At 44.8% G+C, this 17,233-nt stretch overlaps 1 protein-coding gene across 3 annotated transcripts in view; it reads left to right on the top strand.

Annotated features, from left to right (window-relative positions):
• LOC138762622 (calcium/calmodulin-dependent protein kinase type 1-like) overlaps nt 1–17,233 on the top strand; it is a 258,451-nt gene that overhangs the window by 80,590 nt on the left and 160,628 nt on the right. The window contains exon 1 of one of the 3 annotated variants that reach the window (XM_069936255.1): nt 3,380–3,598. The exons of 1 other annotated variant lie outside the window; for it this stretch is intronic. In XM_069936255.1, the coding sequence (XP_069792356.1) occupies nt 3,504–3,598 (95 nt within the window). In that variant the 5' untranslated portion in view covers nt 3,380–3,503. Of the gene's footprint in view, nt 1–3,379; nt 3,599–17,233 lie in introns of those variants that run through there. One more of the 3 variants, XM_069936253.1, reaches the window with a different exon arrangement.

The following is a 17,233-nucleotide window of genomic DNA, read 5'->3' as shown; positions in this document are numbered from 1 at the left end:
AATGGTCCCCCACTGAGAGGTCTGCCACCTGCCCAGGTTTATTCCCCAGTACTGGATCTAGTATGGCCTCTTCTTTAGTTGACTGGTCCACAAACTGTGTCAGGAACCCTTCTTGGATACACCTGACAAGTTGGAGGTGCCAGTAATATTTGGGAAGTTGAAGTGTCCCATAACAACAAACCCGTAATTTCTGCACCATTCCAAAATCTGGAACAATGATCTGTACCCAGGCCATAATTCCCCATTTCTCTCCCATTCATGTTCCTGTCCAAATTTTTCTTAAATGTCAAAATTGAGTCTGCTCTCACCACTTCAGCTGGCGGCTTGTTCCGCACTCTTGCCACTCCCTGCATGAAGAAGTTCCTGCTAATGTTCCCTTTAAACATTTCCCCTTTCATTCTCAACATATGACCTCTAGTTTCAGTGGAACAAGCCTGTTTGCATTTACTCTATACACTTCATAATTTTGGATATTTGTTCCCATTGCCTTAGCCTATTCCTCTTCTCACTCACCCCAGCAACTCTTCCTATCCCCTTCACATTCGCCTGTGTGTTTTCTCCACTCCACCTTTCCACTTTCATCTGACCCACATTCTATTACCTTTTGGTTTCTCCCTCCTTGCCCCTGCCCTCCATTTTGTGTGTGCTCTCTCCCCTTCTAGCTTAGTCTTGAAGCTTGAAACATTGGTAATGTATCTTTTCCTGAGTTTCTGTAGCATTGTGTTTTTACTTCAATTGCGGTGTCTACAGACTTTCGTGTTTTACTCCCAACCCGAAACATTGATGATCCATTTCTCCTCACGGATTCGGTCATACCTGTTGAGTCCTTCCAGATTTCCATTGTCTGTTCATTTCCAAGTGGTACTCAATTATGTTGGGGGAGAAAAAAGAAACCAAAAGTGTAACTTCTGTTTGTAGACCTCTGTTATTGGAAGAGTTATTGTGGACAGAATAACAGACCACTTGAAGAATCCACTGAATAGAAGGAACCAGCTGTATTTTTGTTGAGGTGGTTGCTAATCTAATGAGAAAATGAATATTATTGATTGAGAAAACATCTCATTATCCAGAATTCAAATAGATAAGACTAGCGCCCGCTAATGGTAAGTTTGCAAATCCATGCAACACATAATCTCAAGCAACTGGGAAAATTCACTTATCCGGCAATCCCCCCACTCCCCCAGGTGCCTGATACTGGGAGTTTTACTGTAATTGGATTCTTCATTACAGACTATTCGCTGCAAGAAATTGAAAATGACCTTTGAACAAAAATTGAAGTCAGAATAAAAGGAATGCACTCTATAATTGGCATTTAAATCAGGCGATTCAGATCAATTCAGAAGGAGCAGGTATGACCTGCAAAAAGTTATCTTCCAGGCAATGAAGAACTGCCCCTCCACACCCCCACATCCCCTGACAATCTCATCCTGTCCGTGTCTGAGGATGATGTACTTGCTTCATTCAGGAGAGTGAATCCAGCCCGGATGGAGTACCTGGCCGAGTATTAAAAATCTGTGCCTACCAACTTACTAAAGGTATTCACGGATATCTTCAATATCTCACTCCAGCAGGGCGTAGTTCCCACCTTTTCAAGCGGGTGTCGATCATACCGTACCCAAGAAGTGTGTAGTAACCTGCTTAATGATTATCAAAATGTAACGCTTACATTAACAGTGAGGAAGTGTTTTGAAAGGCTGGTAGTGAAGCAGATCAGTTCCTTTCTGAACGGTGACATGGATCTATTCCAGTTCAACTATCACGGCAGCAGGTTTACGACAGATGCCATCTCACTGGCTCTACATAAAGCCCTGGGACACCTGGACAGTTATTGATTACATTTGGGCACTTAATACCATTATCCCCTCACAACTGATCAGCAAACTCCAAGACCTGGGACTCAACACCCCCCCCAGTGTAATTGGATCATGTATTTCCTCAGCTCCAGACCACAGTCAGTGGGGATTGGTAAGAACTTCACAATCTCCATCAGTACCAGAGTGCCACAGGGCTATGTTCTTAGCCCCCCCACTCTACTCACTTTACACCTATGACATGTGATTCAGTACAACAATAACACCATTACAAATTTTCCTGCGATACCATGTTAGTGGGTTGTATAAAGGAAGGGGATGAGTCAGTGTACAGGAGGGAGGCTGAAAACTTGGCTGAACGGGGCACCAACAACAACCTTGTCACCAAAACCAAGGAACTGATTGTAGAGTTCAGGAAGGGAAATGAGAGGTGTACAATCCAGTGATCATTGGGGGATCAGAGGTGGAGAGGGTGAGCTCATTTAAGTTCTTGGGAGTCACTCGCTTGGAGGATCTTTCCTGGATCCAACACACCAATGGCTTCATGAAGAAAGCACATCAGCACCTCTACTTCCTCTGGAGTTTGCAGAGGTTTGGTATGACACCAGAAACCCTGGCAAATTTCTACAGAGGTGTGGTGGAAAATGTGCTGACCAGCTGCATCACAATCTGGGATGGGGACACCAATACTCCTGTGCGTAAAGCCCTCCAAAAGGTAGTGGACACAGCCCAGGACATCACAGGCAAAACCCTCCCTGCCATCGAGAACATCTACAGGGGACACTGCCGTCAGAGAGCAGCAGCAATCATCAAAGATCCACACCACCCAGGCACACTCTCTGTTCTTGCTGTTGCCATCAGGGAAGAGGTCTCGGTGCCACAAGACTTGCCCCATCAGGTTCAGGAACAGCTGCTACCCCTCCACCATCTGACTCCTCAATGACAAACTCAATCAAGGATTTGTTTAAAGACTCTTTATCGTTTTTTTGCACAGCTTGTTAAAATTTGTTATTTGTTTCCAATTCTTTATTTGTTTACATGTATACGCTGTGTACAGTTTTTTTTTGCACTACCGATAAGTGGTAATTCTTCCTTGCCCACAGAGAAAAAGGAATCCCAGGGTTGTATGTGATGTCATGTATGTTCTCAGACAATGAATCTGAGTTGGCTGAGGTGTAATATGTGTTGACCTTCTGATGATCTACTTCGGGGTCTTGACTTTGGTTGAAGGAGAACCAGAGTTATGCATAGAAGAGTCGTCGCTGTTGTAAAGTCGGAAACTGCCATGATACTTGCACAGCGGGCTCATTAATAAGCAGTTGTATGATAATGACTTGAATCTGTTGTAGTGGTGTTGATTGATGGATGAACATTGATTAAGCCATTGGGAATGACTAGACTGTACTTGTCTTAAAAATCCCATCATTGAATCTTTTATGTCTAACTGAGAATGCAGAAGGGCTTTCGATTTAACAGTGCCTCTGATAAGCAGCACTTCCTCGGTAGTGGGGTTGTTATTCTCTTGTGTTGAATCACGCATGAACTAACGATGTTTTGTGCCAGCAACAAAGGTGCTACTGACTGAGCTATACTTGGCACAACTGAAGTGTTATTGATAGACCAGCTGGAAATAAGAATTTGTTGGCAAAAGCCAACTGGACGCCGTACTCCAGAAGATAGTGATACAGATGAATGGCTCAGAAATCAATGAGAAGGGAACAAGCAAGAAGCCAAGGTGCTCCTGCACTTCCATTTGGCCGAATTTTGTACCTTCCTCAGACGTATAGGTGAAGCTGATTTTAGTGATTTTAATAATTAATGATTGTCTACAATTGTTTAAAACGAAAGACCAGATTGTAGCTTGTACGTCTGATGCATCCTGGTTCTGACTTGGCCATGATCAGATGAAGACCTGACCTCACAAGGTTAGTTTTGTATGAGAATGCTGGATTGTGTGCCACGAGGGGATTGGGCATTCTCTTGAATGCACTATATGGGTCAGGGTTTTGTGCTAAAATCGCAAGGCCGAATTCTTTTTTGTTTTCCCCCTAGTGTTTAACTTTCCCAAAATATGAGTGTTTTCAGTGTACAAAAAAAGCTCCCAGTTGCTGTTTGTCAGTCACCTTCCTGTTCCAAATGAATCAGCGGGTCGATCTGTTCTCTTTCGCTCTTCAGTTGCATTCACATTCCTCAATGTGGCACCTTTCCCCTGGGGCGGCTGCTTCTCATCCTGCTGACAAAACTTGGAGGAAACCACACAGATTTCACCAGCACATTTGTCAACTTTTCTGTTTTAAAATGAATTCAAAAGGTCCATCCAAATAGTATTAGTGTTGCTTTGTTTTGATTTTTAAAAAATCTCCTTCAGCAATTGTATGTTTCTGTTGAATCATTTTTTTTCTCCTGTCGATGCATGCAGACTTATCAAAAAGCAGGATGCAACCTCTTTTACAAATAGGGAGGGGATCTTGTTGAGGGATGGCAAACTGACTAACGTGAACACAGTTACCTTGTTGAAGATGGCAATGCCTAATTTTCCTGGGCATCATAAGCTGAAATTTATTCATGTTTTTTGTATGACTATAAATAGTGTTTTGTGCCTGAATTCTACATTACAAGTTACAGCACACAAACAGGCCATTTGGCCCAACTAGTTTCTGCAAGTGCGAGTCCAAATCAGGTTCAGCTCTGCCTCTCAGTGTACCAGATTGTTTCCTTCATCAAAATTCTCTTAAATTAATCCCTGCTATTCATCTCAGACCCTGAAAGTGAGCTCAGAATTCATAGCTCTCTAAATAAAGGTTTCGTCAAATGCCTCGATATTTGTGGTCCTGATTTCTTGAAGTTCTGCAAATGAAAACATTGTTTCTGCACTTATCCTTCATCATTTTCAAGGTCCTCTATCAAGTCAGGTCTTGCTCTCCTTTCTAGACGAACACACCTGATCACTCTTGACTGATAGCAGCAAGTTCCACTTGCTTCAGTGTCTTGGCTGGTGGCACTGATGTCTACTGTGGTGAAGTACGTTAAGTGGTTGGTAATGGAGCAGATCAACTCCTATCTCAGGAAGGATCCAGGCACTCTTCAATTCACTCATCATCACAGCAGGTCAATGGCAGGTGACATCTTGCTGGCTCTCCACTCTGCTAGATCACCCAGACCACAGGAACACTTCCACCAAGTTGTTGTCCATTGATTGCAGCTCGGCGTTCAACACCATCACACCAGCAAAACCCAAGCTAAATGTCCGTCCCTCTGCAATGGGATTCTTGACTTCCTCATCGGCTGACCCCAATCAGTGTAGATGGGCAACATTACCTCCTCCTCACTGACCATAACACAAGGGCTGTGTGCTTGGTTCCCTGCTTCATTCCCTGTACACACATGACAGTGTAGCCAAGTTTGGCTCCAATATAATCCATACAACACTGACAACTTCCTTATTGTTGGCTGAATAACTGGAAATGATGAAAAATGTAGGTTCATCATGGAGATTGAGAATCTGGGCCACCTCGTGGAGCAGAAGACTGGAAGCGAGCCTACTATGACAATATAGACATGGCTGAACCTATGTTATGCTGGGTTGAAAGTCTGGGGGCGGGGAGGCGTGCCTTGATGTGTGTCTGTACTTTGGATGTCTGGCAGAGCGGGCAGGTCTTGGTCCACTGGCTGACCTATTTCCAGAGGCCGTGCCAGACAAATCTACTGGCCAGAATTTTGACAGAAGCTCTGATGGTGGGGTCCGCCAGGACGAACTGCCGTCTCCATGCTGCAGGCATGATGGGGTGGGGTTTGCCAGTGGAGACGCTGCAGAGGATCTTCCTGGTGTGCCTTGGCTCGGATTTTATAGTCTATTCCCTGGGACAGGGCCTAGACGGATTTGATCGTGGGGTGCGAGAGTGTGTCGGCCACCATGTTGGTTTTCCCCACAATGTGTTGGATGTCTGTGATGAACTCAAACATGTATGAGAGGTGTCGCTGCTGCCTGGCTAACTACAGGTCCAGCACTTTATGGAAGGAAAAGGTTAACAGTTTATGGTCCGTGAAGACCATAAAAAAAAATTGTCTACTTTCCAGAAAATACCTGAAGTGCCTGACTGCCAGGTACAGCACCAATAGGTCATGGTCAAAGGTGCTGTATTTGAGTTCCAGTGGCCGGAGTTACCTGCTAAAGGAGGACAGGGGCTACCATTGCCCTTCGATGAATTGCTCCAATACACCTCCTCCCACTGCGCTGAGATGTCTACTGTGAGATTCTTGCAGCCCCTTCACTGTACAGGGCTTGGTGAAGTGCTGAACAGCCTCCACCTTTGCAGGCAGTGGCTTCTGTCCATGCCTGTTGAATCAATGCCCCAGGAAGTCGATCGTTTCTAGCTCAAACTGGTACTTAGCAGGATTTATAGTTAGTCTGAATTCCTGCAGCTGGGCGCACAGTTGCCTGAGATGGGCCACATGCTCTGAGTGATTGGGGCTGGAGATGAGAATATCGTCCAAATAGATGAATGCCCATTGCATCCATCCACCTCTGGAAGGTCTGGGCTGCATTCTTAAGTCCAAAGTCTCAGGAACTCAAAGTCCAAAAGGGGTAATGATGGCAGTTTTAAGGATGTTATCAGGATGGTCTAAGATCTGGTGATAGCCCCTGATGAGGTTGACTTTTGAAAATATCCGTGGCCCCATGTAAGTTAGTGGTAAAGTCTTGGATATGGGACAAGGGGTATCTTTCGGGTGTGGTGGCCTCATTGAGGTGGTGATAGTCACCACATGGCCTCCATCCTCCTGCTGCCTTCAGTAGGAGCTGTTGGAATGCCACACTATCCCAAGCTCTTCCACGGTTTAAACTCCTCCTTGGCGAGGGTGAGCTTCTTGGGGGGAAGGCAGCATGCCCTGGCGTGGAGCGGGGGCCCTTAGTGAAGATGTGGCACCTTACCCCGTGCTTCAGCTTGGCGGTGGAAAACTGTGGCACCACAATTGATGGGAACTCCGATAGGATCGGTGTGAATGTGTTGTTGGACAGAGTAATGGAGTCGAGGTAGAGGGAAGGTAACTTGGCTTCCCCAGGGATGTGGTTTGAAAAGTCCTGGCATGCACCAATCACTGCCCTTTAAGGTCCACCAATAGGCAGTGGGCTCACAGGGTCTGCTCCCAGGAGCGGTTGTCGCATGGCCATTATTGTGAATGTCCACGTGATCCAGTTGCTGCTGAAGTGGAGGGGGATGGTGCGGGTGCCAAAAGTTTGTTTGGTAGTGCTGTTCACTGCCCTCAGTGCCGGGTCCGGCTTGCCGTTCCAGGTTTCATAGGCTTTTAGGTGGGGGAGGACACTTATTTGGCGTCATTGTCAACAAGGAAGTGCCTTCTGGACAGAGAGAGGAGGAAGCTGTCACATTGACCATCCACTGCAGCCATTAACGATGGTTAGCCATGGTGTATTCCTGAAATGTGCAAGGTGGGCGGCATCGACAGGCCCCCGCACCCCATTGCTGGTGATGGTAACAGTACTGATGGGTGTGGAGGTCCACTTGCCTCTCTGTTTGCTGTGGCCTTGTTGCCGGGTGCATGCAGGGCCTAGCGACCTGCTCCACGAGGCACTGTTTTCTTTCTTTGCTCTCCAGAGCATGTCCACCCAGGCTGTGACTTTCCTGGAGTTGCTGAAGTCCTTGTTGGCAAGCAAGAGTCAGATATCCTCAGGCAGTTGTTAGGTCTCCACGGTCTCTGTGTTCGTCAGCCTCAGCAAGGGAGAGCATTTCGCTCATGAAGGCGCATGGGGTCCTTTTCCCCCCAAACCGTCTATATGCAGCAATCAGTCAGCGCGCTCAAACCGTGAGAGCCCAAACGTGCTGATTAATAGCTTTTGCCTTGCTTTGGAGGCTGCTGTAAGAAGTTGATGACCCTTGCTGCCGTCTGTTGTGTGAGCAAGCTCATTATGTAGTAGTAATGTGTGTCGTCGGTGTTGACCTGTCGAAGGTGGAACTGGTCCTTGGCCTGTTCGAACCATACGTGTGGCTGTGACACCCAGAACGTTGGCAGCTGCAATGAAACTGCATGAAATGCTGCCTGGCCTGTTATCTGCAGGTCCAACTGGCAGTTGGACCTGTCGGGGTCACCACTGTAGCGTGATCACTACTGCGAAGTGCAGCTAGAATGACACACACCCACCAAGTTGAGGTCGGAGATTGGTTTATTGCATTGGCAGCTTGACTTGTATTCTCCCCCCACTGCTGACGACAGGAGTGACATCACTGCAGCGCCGGGCTCGGATTGGTCAGCGTTCCCACTGTTGCTTGTTGCTTCCTGCCATGCGGGTTGTCACTGGGACAAAGGTCATCGGCCCCCACGAGGTCTCCACGGTCTTTGTGTTCGTCAGCCATCTTGTGTACCGGGTCACATCCCGGTTAGCAGGCCGGTACACGCTAAATATTGTACTGTTGGAGACTAATGTTGCATGTGATGAGCCTAAAGAGGAAGCAACTATTTTTGCAGCATTGTATTTGAGGATTAAGTGATTTCCTTGTTACAGATTTGTATTAACTGCTGGTTTGTAGCTAATGGCAAGGCACTGGTTCCAAATGGACAAGCTTGCCTTCAAGTTGGACCTAAACGTACATATCTTTTCTGTTATTTTATGTGATGTTCCAGACAATGAGCAATCATTGCGAAATTGGCCTAAGCACTTTTGGGCGCGAGACAGACACGTGTGCATGTTTGACATTTACCAAGTATCATCCCTTGTACTGCAGGCTTTCTGCACCTTGTCAATTGAAGTTGGATGTTAAAAATGTGACTTTTGTCCTGAATTTATGATGCAAATACCCCTGCATCGTCTACAAAGGCATGCCTATTAATTGGAACATCCGACTCAGTCAAGCTCATTTTGCTCCATTTTTTCTGATGCATATCACTAATGATCGCGGGAGCTTCATGGTGCTGCAGATACAAGGCCTTGAGTCTGTCCTTTCCAGTGGTCCGTTGGCAAGGGGCACGGGGGTGGATCAGACTACTGCAATGCCCAGCTAACGTCAGGGTGCCTGTCCACCCTGCCCACCCTTGCTACTTTCCCCTTTCCATTATAGCCGTTGAGCTGTTACACTGGCTCTGTGGAGAATGTTTTCTTCTTTAAAAAAAGCTGACTCTTTCCAGTGATCAGTGTGTCAATCACAAAGCAGCTGTGACCTGTGTTACTTTCTGCTGTGAGGAACAGTGTAACTTGTGGTGTAAACCACATGATGGATTTTTATTTTACAACCAGTTTTTTCCCCTCTCTTGTTTTTTTTAAAATCCTCTTTCCCGCTAGCACTCCATGCTGCATTCAGCACATCAAATAAGACTGGAGTCCAATTTCTGTGCAATTGGATTTCCTTCAGGGGGCAAAGGGGCTTTTTATAGTGGTTTAAAAAAAAGCGAATGTCTCTGCCTTCACATTGCTGCACCTATAGCAGATGCTGGATGTGGACTCCGATCCTTCCAGGGGGGTTAGTCCCAGAGGTGGAGCGAATTGCTTTGGCTCGCTCCATAAAGGCAATGCGGCTGTTTAGGGGCCAGGCTGAGAATGTCACGATGACATCGTCAGGCTGCGACTCAGGAGCCATCACCTGGGCTCCCACGGTGATTGGTGCTAGGGGCTTGCCACCCGGAAATGTCCTCTTCACGTTCCCCTTCCGCCCCTCACTCCTTCATCCAGCTGGGCCAGGAAGAGGCAGACAAGGGCATGGCGGAACCTGGCCTCGTTTTGTTTTAATGTGGGATCAATGGCTGCTTGGGGAAACTATGGATAATGGAGACGGCCATTTCCTGGCACGTCTGTTCAACCTCACGGTGATGGGCACTGCTACTGCACCACTCGCCCCGCCTCCCTCAGCTCCCGACGCCGCTCTCCATATAAGCAATGCTGGAGCAGTCTTGTAGGCTGTCACCATAAAAAGTAAATCTGCCTTTTTTTCCCTCTAGATCAGCCGCCTTCAACGTGGTGTCACTCCGTTAAAAAAGGGCTATTGTGTCTTTTGCACAACTAACATGCAGCTACTTGAGAGCTGTCAGTAAAAGAAATAGGGGCAGCTCTCCAACATCTCTGTTAAAGATCTTGCAATGCAGAGTGCTTGACTGGACTGAGGACCTCTCCCATGCAAATTTTCTTTTTTTAGATAAAGCACATTCCTGAGCTGGTTCAAACTTGTCCATTGTGGCTAAGACGTAAAATACTTTCTGGCATGGTCAGAATAACAATATCTTAAACAGTGTTGATGATTGCCATACCATCTTCAATCTTGTAGTTATGCAGACTGATGAATAAACCCATTTGTTATTCCTTCTTCCTTTCCACTAATCTTCTTCTTCTTTGGCTTGGCTTCGCGGACGAAGATTTATGGAGGGGGTAAAAGTCCACGTCAGTTGCAGGCTCGTTTGTGGCTGACAAGTCCGATGCGGGACAGGCAGACACGGTTGCAGCGGCTGCAGGGGAAAATTGGTGGGTTGGGTGTTGGGTTTTTCCTCCTTTGCCTTTTGTCAGTGAGGTGGGCTCTGCGGTCTTCTTCAAAGGAGGTTGCTGCCCACCAAACTGTGAGGCAAATAACACTGGATTATGAAGATTTTGTTTCCTGAACAATTTTGGGTGTATTTTATGGATGTTAGATTGGTAATCATGAAAATTACCTTAAAATTCTCCTATCATTCTTTTTTTTAGATAGAGACTATTTTTGTAATGTTATGTCATATTTTAAGTACTTCAAGCATACAAAACCATGAAATGCAATGCGTCATTGAAAATTCATTGTTTGCATTCACACTCGGACTTCTTCCCTGCTGGTCCTGGTGCAGTCAGTGACAAACATGGTGGAAGGTTTCATCAGGACATTACGACCATGGAAAAGCGGCATCCGGATAACTGGAATGCATCAGAGCTGGCTGACTATTGTTGGTCACTGACACGAGAGGCATCAGATGCTGAGTACAAACAAAAATCAGTAGCAAAACCCTTTTAGGTCAGTTGAACGAACACAATGCGTCAGCAATATTATGTGATTAATCACGCAAACCAGTAAAAGTTAATTTAATGTTTCTTTAACTTCCGATGTGATACAGCAAATTTGAAATTATCTTTGAGTTCAGCTTGAAGTTGTCTGTCATAATTCTCAATTTTTTTTTAAGGAAGCAAATCTTTTGAAAAAAATTGTTGTCTAGTGATTTTTGAGTTATTTTTCCAGTTTTAAAAAAAATCTTGTCCTTTTTATTGTGGCTTATTTAATATTCGAACTGCTGTTCAAATTGAGCCTTGCATGTTGTTATTTATATGTGTATATATATATATATATATATATATATATATATATATTCTAAGATCCAGCTGGTTTTCTGGAGCCTAGGGCTGGTGGTGGGCGTTCCATGGCAGCATCATATGCTGTCAATGATTAGCCCTGCATTGCTATGGTTGCAGAGCAGTTTAGACTCTTGATCCCCTCACCTTGCCTGAAGTTGCTTGAATCCTGAAATGGGCCCAGATGAAAGTTTAACGAAATCTGCAGATTCTCTTTTTAGGCATGGCTCAACAGTTTCAAACAATAGTGGATCACTTTGTTTTAATAATTCCCACTGACTCCCCATTGGCTCCATCTTCAGATCGTGACTTGTGGGTGTGACTGAAAGTTGAACAGAATTTTTAATTTTAAAATGCAAATACAGAGAAACCCCTGGTATCCGGCATCTATGGGGATTGGTCCAGTTGCTTGAGATTGAGTGTTGAGTGGATTGGCGAAGTTAATTTCTTTTTTTTTGCCAATTGCTTGAATTCCAGATAACAGGGTTTTTACTGTATTTATTTGATAGTTAAAGTTTACTGTCTTGGTGCAATTAAAGCAAAACTCCTTTTACTTTTGATTTCCATATTTTATCAGCCAAGTTCTGAACTGTGGAGCAGACCTTTTGCGCAATTGTGTCTATCCAGACCAACTTGAGGTACATTGACTCAAAGTGGTGGCTTGCAATAATTCTCCTCTCTACAAGCTTCCAATCAGCACGGTTAGTGGAGCAGATGTCACTATTGTAGCAGCGGTGACCTGAGTTTGAATGCAGCGCTGCCTGTAAGGACTTTGTATGTTATCCCCGTGACCTGTGTGGGTTTTTCCCGGGTTCTCCAGTTTCCTCCCACCCTACAAAATGTAACGGATTGGAGGTTAATTGGGTGAAATCGAACAGGACAGGTTTCAATGACCAGAATCAGCTTCTTCTGTGTCGTTTTTAAAAAAAAAAATTCGTTCCAAATGATCTCTTGAACCATAGTGATGCATCAGCATAATCATGCAAGTTTTCTGCCTGGTAGAACCCTGTTACAAGTAAGGATCTGGTATAAGATGGGACCAGTGTGAATAAAAATATACATTGAAGTGAATTTGTGCCAGAGACTCATTTATTGGCGTAGCGCTTAGCGCAGCATCTTCACAGTGCCAGCAACCGGGACCAGGGTTCAAATCCCTTGCTGTCTATAAGGAGTTTGTGCATTCTCCCTGTGTCTGTGTTGGTTTTCCCCGGGGGCTCCAGTTTCCTCCCACTGTTCAAAATGTACCAGGGGTTGTAGGTTAATTGGGTGTAAATTGGACAGCATGGACTCATGGGCCAAAATGGCTTCTTACCAGTAGTATGTATGTCTAAATTGTATTTTTTTTTGTGTGAAGCTCTCCGAAGATAAAGGACAGGCCATGGACTTTTCTTGGTCACAAAGGTCCTTGTATTACAAACATGTCTTTACTGAGCTACTCAGAGAAGTCCCTTGCTCTGTGCATTGAGAAGATGGTGGGGAAAGGTCAAAAGAATACCCTGGAAATAAAGAGGATTAGACTGCAGCCAGGTTTAAGGAGGTTTAGTCTGATAAGGGATTCTGGTGCGTGAAACAGTTGGAGACTGGTCAGAAAAACTGAACTGAGTTACTTAGAGAAGCATTTTGTGAGCCCTGGAAATGATGGCAGGAAATTGGAGGGGGAATGGTGAGAGTTAACACAGATTTATCTGGTAGATGATGGCCTGAATCAGGAAAGGTTTAGTTATGCTAAATCAAGCCTCGAGGCCACCTCCACTGTGTTAGGTCCACATCATTCATGAGTCTCAATTCCACATAAGAATCTTGTGCAAAGAACATCCAAACACGTGTCCCATACCATAAAATGCAACTGGGCATGTCCCGTGGCCACCATGGGTAGGGAGGTCATTTGTAGAGGTAACCCAGATTAATGTTCTAATTATGTAGAATTAAAGTAGTGATTATGATCTTGACAATATTTCATCATACATTTTACATAATAGATTTTGTAGGCATCTCATTTTGAGGGAGTTGGGAATAATGTGTGATGGGAATCATTTGTTTAAAGGGTCTGTGCTATGGAAGACTGTTTGGGAGAAGTGACCTGGACCTTGTGGGTGCTTGGAGATGAAATACTGCTGTATTCCAATAGTTCTCTTTCATTTTACTGGACAACAGTGGCAGCTACTAGCACTGCTGCCTCACAGATCCTGTGATTAAGGTTCAATCCTGACTATCACTGCTGTCTTTGAGGAGTTTGCATGTTCTCCCTTGACCATCTGTGTTTCCCCTAGAATGGCTGCAGTAAATTTCGCCCATAGAACCATAGAAAATTGCAGCACATAAAATGGACCCTTCAACCCTTCTAGTCTGTGCTGAACTATTAATCTTTCTAGTCTGACTGACTCACATAAGGTGGGATGTGAGTGGGAAGGGAAGGTTGAGACCCACTGCTCTAGATCCATTTGTTACTAAAATATTTTGCTTGAGAAAAATTGTCATTGGTCCATTTCCTGTAGAGTTATGAAACCATGCACATAACGAGTCAATTAGGGACAATTAAAACAGTGGTTTTCAAACTTTTTCTTTCCACCCTTATCCCACCTTAAACAATCCCTGACTAATCACAGAGCACTGATGGCATAGGGATTACTTAAAGTGGGATGTGAGTGGAAAGAAAAAGGTTGAGAACCACTGCTCTAGAAGATTTGTTGAACATAAAAACATGAACAAAGCTATGTTAACTATCCCTGATGAGTCCCTGACAATCCAAATACTTATATATCTGATCTCTTGGAACATCTTCCAATAATCTACTTATGGGTGGTCTAAATCTGGCAGTGCAAGAGACCATGGACAGACATGTCGACAAGGGAATGGGATCTCCCAGTGACCAACCATTTCATTCCTTCATCCCATTCCCTTTCTGACATGTCTGTCCATGGTCTGGTACACTGCCAGACTGAGACAACCTGTAGATTGGAGGAACAGCACCTCATCTTCCCACTGGGCCCCCTCCAACCAGATGGCATTAATATCGACTTCTCTGGCTTTTACTAAAACTCTTCCACCCCCAACCACCCCCTGCTTCCCTGTCGTCTCTCCTTTCCTTGGCTCCTTTCAAACAGACATGATAAATTCTACCTCATCCCTTATCACATCCAATTAACCATTTGTTGGTCTGGATTCCTCCCCCATTGTTTGAATTCAGAGACTTTCTGATAAATTCTGCTTCTGTCTTTTCTGATTTTGTTTTCCCTCGAAGAAGGGCTCGGGCCCCGAAATGCCTACAACATATCTTTGTCTCCTACAGATGCGGAATAGTCCAGCTGAGTCCTTTAGCATTTCGGTTTGTTTACGTCATGTACAGTGTTTTATATACCGCTCAAACCACTGATTTCCCTCAAAGTTGTTTTATACCGTTCAAGTGCCTCATTTGCTCCCAGTGTGCAGAGAAGTGGTGGAGAATGGGGGAGAGGGGACAGTTGATAGAAATGTGGGAAGAATATACGGGTGGTCAAACCATGGCTCGTGGGCCACATGCAGCTCTTTGACATGGTATGTGCAGTTTGGGGAAATGTGTTGGCTGAGACAGGAGTTGTACGAGTCAGTGCTCACTCACAGTGGTAGTTTTAGTGGGTGTGGCTTGCTATTGAAAATATTTGGTATGTATGCCATGTAATAGTTGACCCCCCCCCCCCTCTTATTTTTGGCCCTAGTCACCTGTCCATTGGAGCTCCCGATGCCTTGAATGCAGACTCTTGACTTGGCACCAGTTGGTGCCCATTGGAGCTCCTGAAGCACCAAAATGGACTTACCATCTGGTCCCATCCACCTGCCCAACCACCGGAGATCTCGATGCCCTGACCACAGACCCCAGGCCGCTCTCCCAACTGTCTGAGCTCCCATTGCCCTGACTGCAGACCCTTTACTAGACCTAAAGGTTACCCTCCCGACCATCTGAACTCCCATTGCCCTGACCACAGTCTTTTGACTAGACCCAGGCTGCCTGCCCGACCATCTGAGCTCCCAACACCTCAAACAACAAAGGAACTCACCGTGGTCAAAAGGAGTAAGCTTGTAATAGTCGAGCACCTAAATTTTACCTTAAAAATTGGTCCACAAAATTCGACTATTACATGAGTATGTACTGTATCTGTATTTTTTGATTATTGAATCTAATACATATGAACAGTTTAAAAACTGCACACATGAATAAATTTTTTTAATTACGTACATGTATTTCTTAATATTTATATAAAATGTTTGTAACAAAATATGCATGCAAGAGTAAAAACATGTACCTAATATTTTTTTCATATCTTGTGGGTCTCAAACATCTGAAATTTATCGTATGTGGTTCTTGTGTTAAACACATTTAACTACCCCTGATGTAATGGGTTAGCATGAAGTAAGTGGCCTCATGCATTGTCAAACGAAGGCCAACCATAGATTGGAGGACAACACCTTTTATTTTGACTGGGTACTCTCGAACCAGATGGCATTAACATCAACCTCTGGATTCTGTTAGACCCCTCCCCATTCCCCCTCTCTTCCCCATCCCTCTTTCTCCTTTCCTCCAGCTCTCCACCCCTTTCCCTCTCCATTCACAGAGCTATCTCCCCTCCCTCTGTTTGCTGGTGCCCCCACCCATTTATTCAGGTGCTGGTCTTCATTTTGCTTATACCTTGATGCTTATTACCTCTGCTGCCCCTATTCCAGGAGGACTTAATACATTGTGTACAATTGGCTCAGGCCCGAAACTTTGGTTATGCATCTTCCTCTTTGCTATATAAAGCACACTTCCTGCTGAGTTTCTCTAGCATTGTGTTTTTATTTTAGCATGAGTAGATGCTTGATGGTCCAGGCCGACTTGGCGGGCCAAAGGGCCTGCTTCTGTGCTGTATTGCTCTTGTGAATCCATTTTCTGTCTAGGAATGTGAAAGACTCCAACAGCGGGAATAGGAATATTCCTCTCTTGGTCAGACACATCACAGTTGGGGGCAGGGCCTGTTCCTGATTTGAATATATCAATTCAGCCCTGAATTTTGATGTTCAGCACGAGTCAAATCAAGATCATGTGACAGGGAAGAAAGAAGGAGATGAGGGTTCAGCTGTTGTGTCATTGGACACAGTGTGGAATACAGATCTAGATGATGTCACTATTTTATTGATGTGAAGTAGGATTGCTGTGTTGCTTGGAGAAAAAAAAGTGACATGAACTGGGGCTGAAATTGTAATCAATAGATGATCATAAATTTTTAATCGAGTTGTTTATCCTCGCCTAGTTAATAAATGATGAGAAATGAGGAAAATGCCTGTGTAAAGCTTGGCGAACAAGAGGATACTGCAACCACTTATGTCATTATTGCCAGCATCATTTAAAAGAAAGCCCATCGTGCAACAGTGATTTAGAATTGGAGAAGTGGACAGGGTCCCGGCCAAGATTCAAGAGGTTACTTGCTAAATTAGGATGCAAATCAGCATTACGTGAATACCTGTGGTAAAGGATTAAAGGGAAGTCGTGCTGATCCAGTGAAAGGAGGAGGAGACTGTGGATTTGAAATCCACTCTCAATGTCACGAAGTGCCATGGTTAAAATAAATCTGCTTTTTACAGGTTCAGACTGGGTGTCTGTTGGAGTGAGGGAAGCAAAGGAGTGTCCTCCATTGTCCTCTAGAGGACAGAATTTCTTTTTGAGCATCTTAAGCACCTTTTTGTATTAGCATGAACTAATTTCTGAAGTTCTTGGGCATACCTGAAGGATGAAAAAGCACGCGATGATGGTGTGAGATAAGGAAAAATGAGGAGAATATGTTTGTACCTGGGGACTGAAAGCACGGCCAAATTTAAGAGGAGTTTGGACACAGGACCAGCGAGTCAGTAAACGAACTGTAATCTCAGCATCATCAGACGGAGTTCGGGAAACATACATCTTTTGGGTTGTAGGGATCTGACGAAAGGTCCGTTGAATTAAACACTGCACACAAGTCATTAGGCAGGGAAGTTTCATGATGGCTAAAGTAATGAGTCCAACTGCTCTAAGGGCTGTGAGTATCCACCTCCAGTCACCAATAAAAAGTTCAACCGCCTGACCATTGTGACCGTTGTCATCAATCGATCTTCCACAAACGCTGCC

This window comes from Narcine bancroftii, chromosome 5 (assembly GCF_036971445.1).
Source record: "Narcine bancroftii isolate sNarBan1 chromosome 5, sNarBan1.hap1, whole genome shotgun sequence".
Lineage (NCBI taxonomy): Eukaryota > Metazoa > Chordata > Chondrichthyes > Torpediniformes > Narcinidae > Narcine > Narcine bancroftii.
The sequence above is the reverse complement of the archived record's forward strand: the minus strand, read 5'-3'. Positions and strand labels throughout refer to the sequence as shown.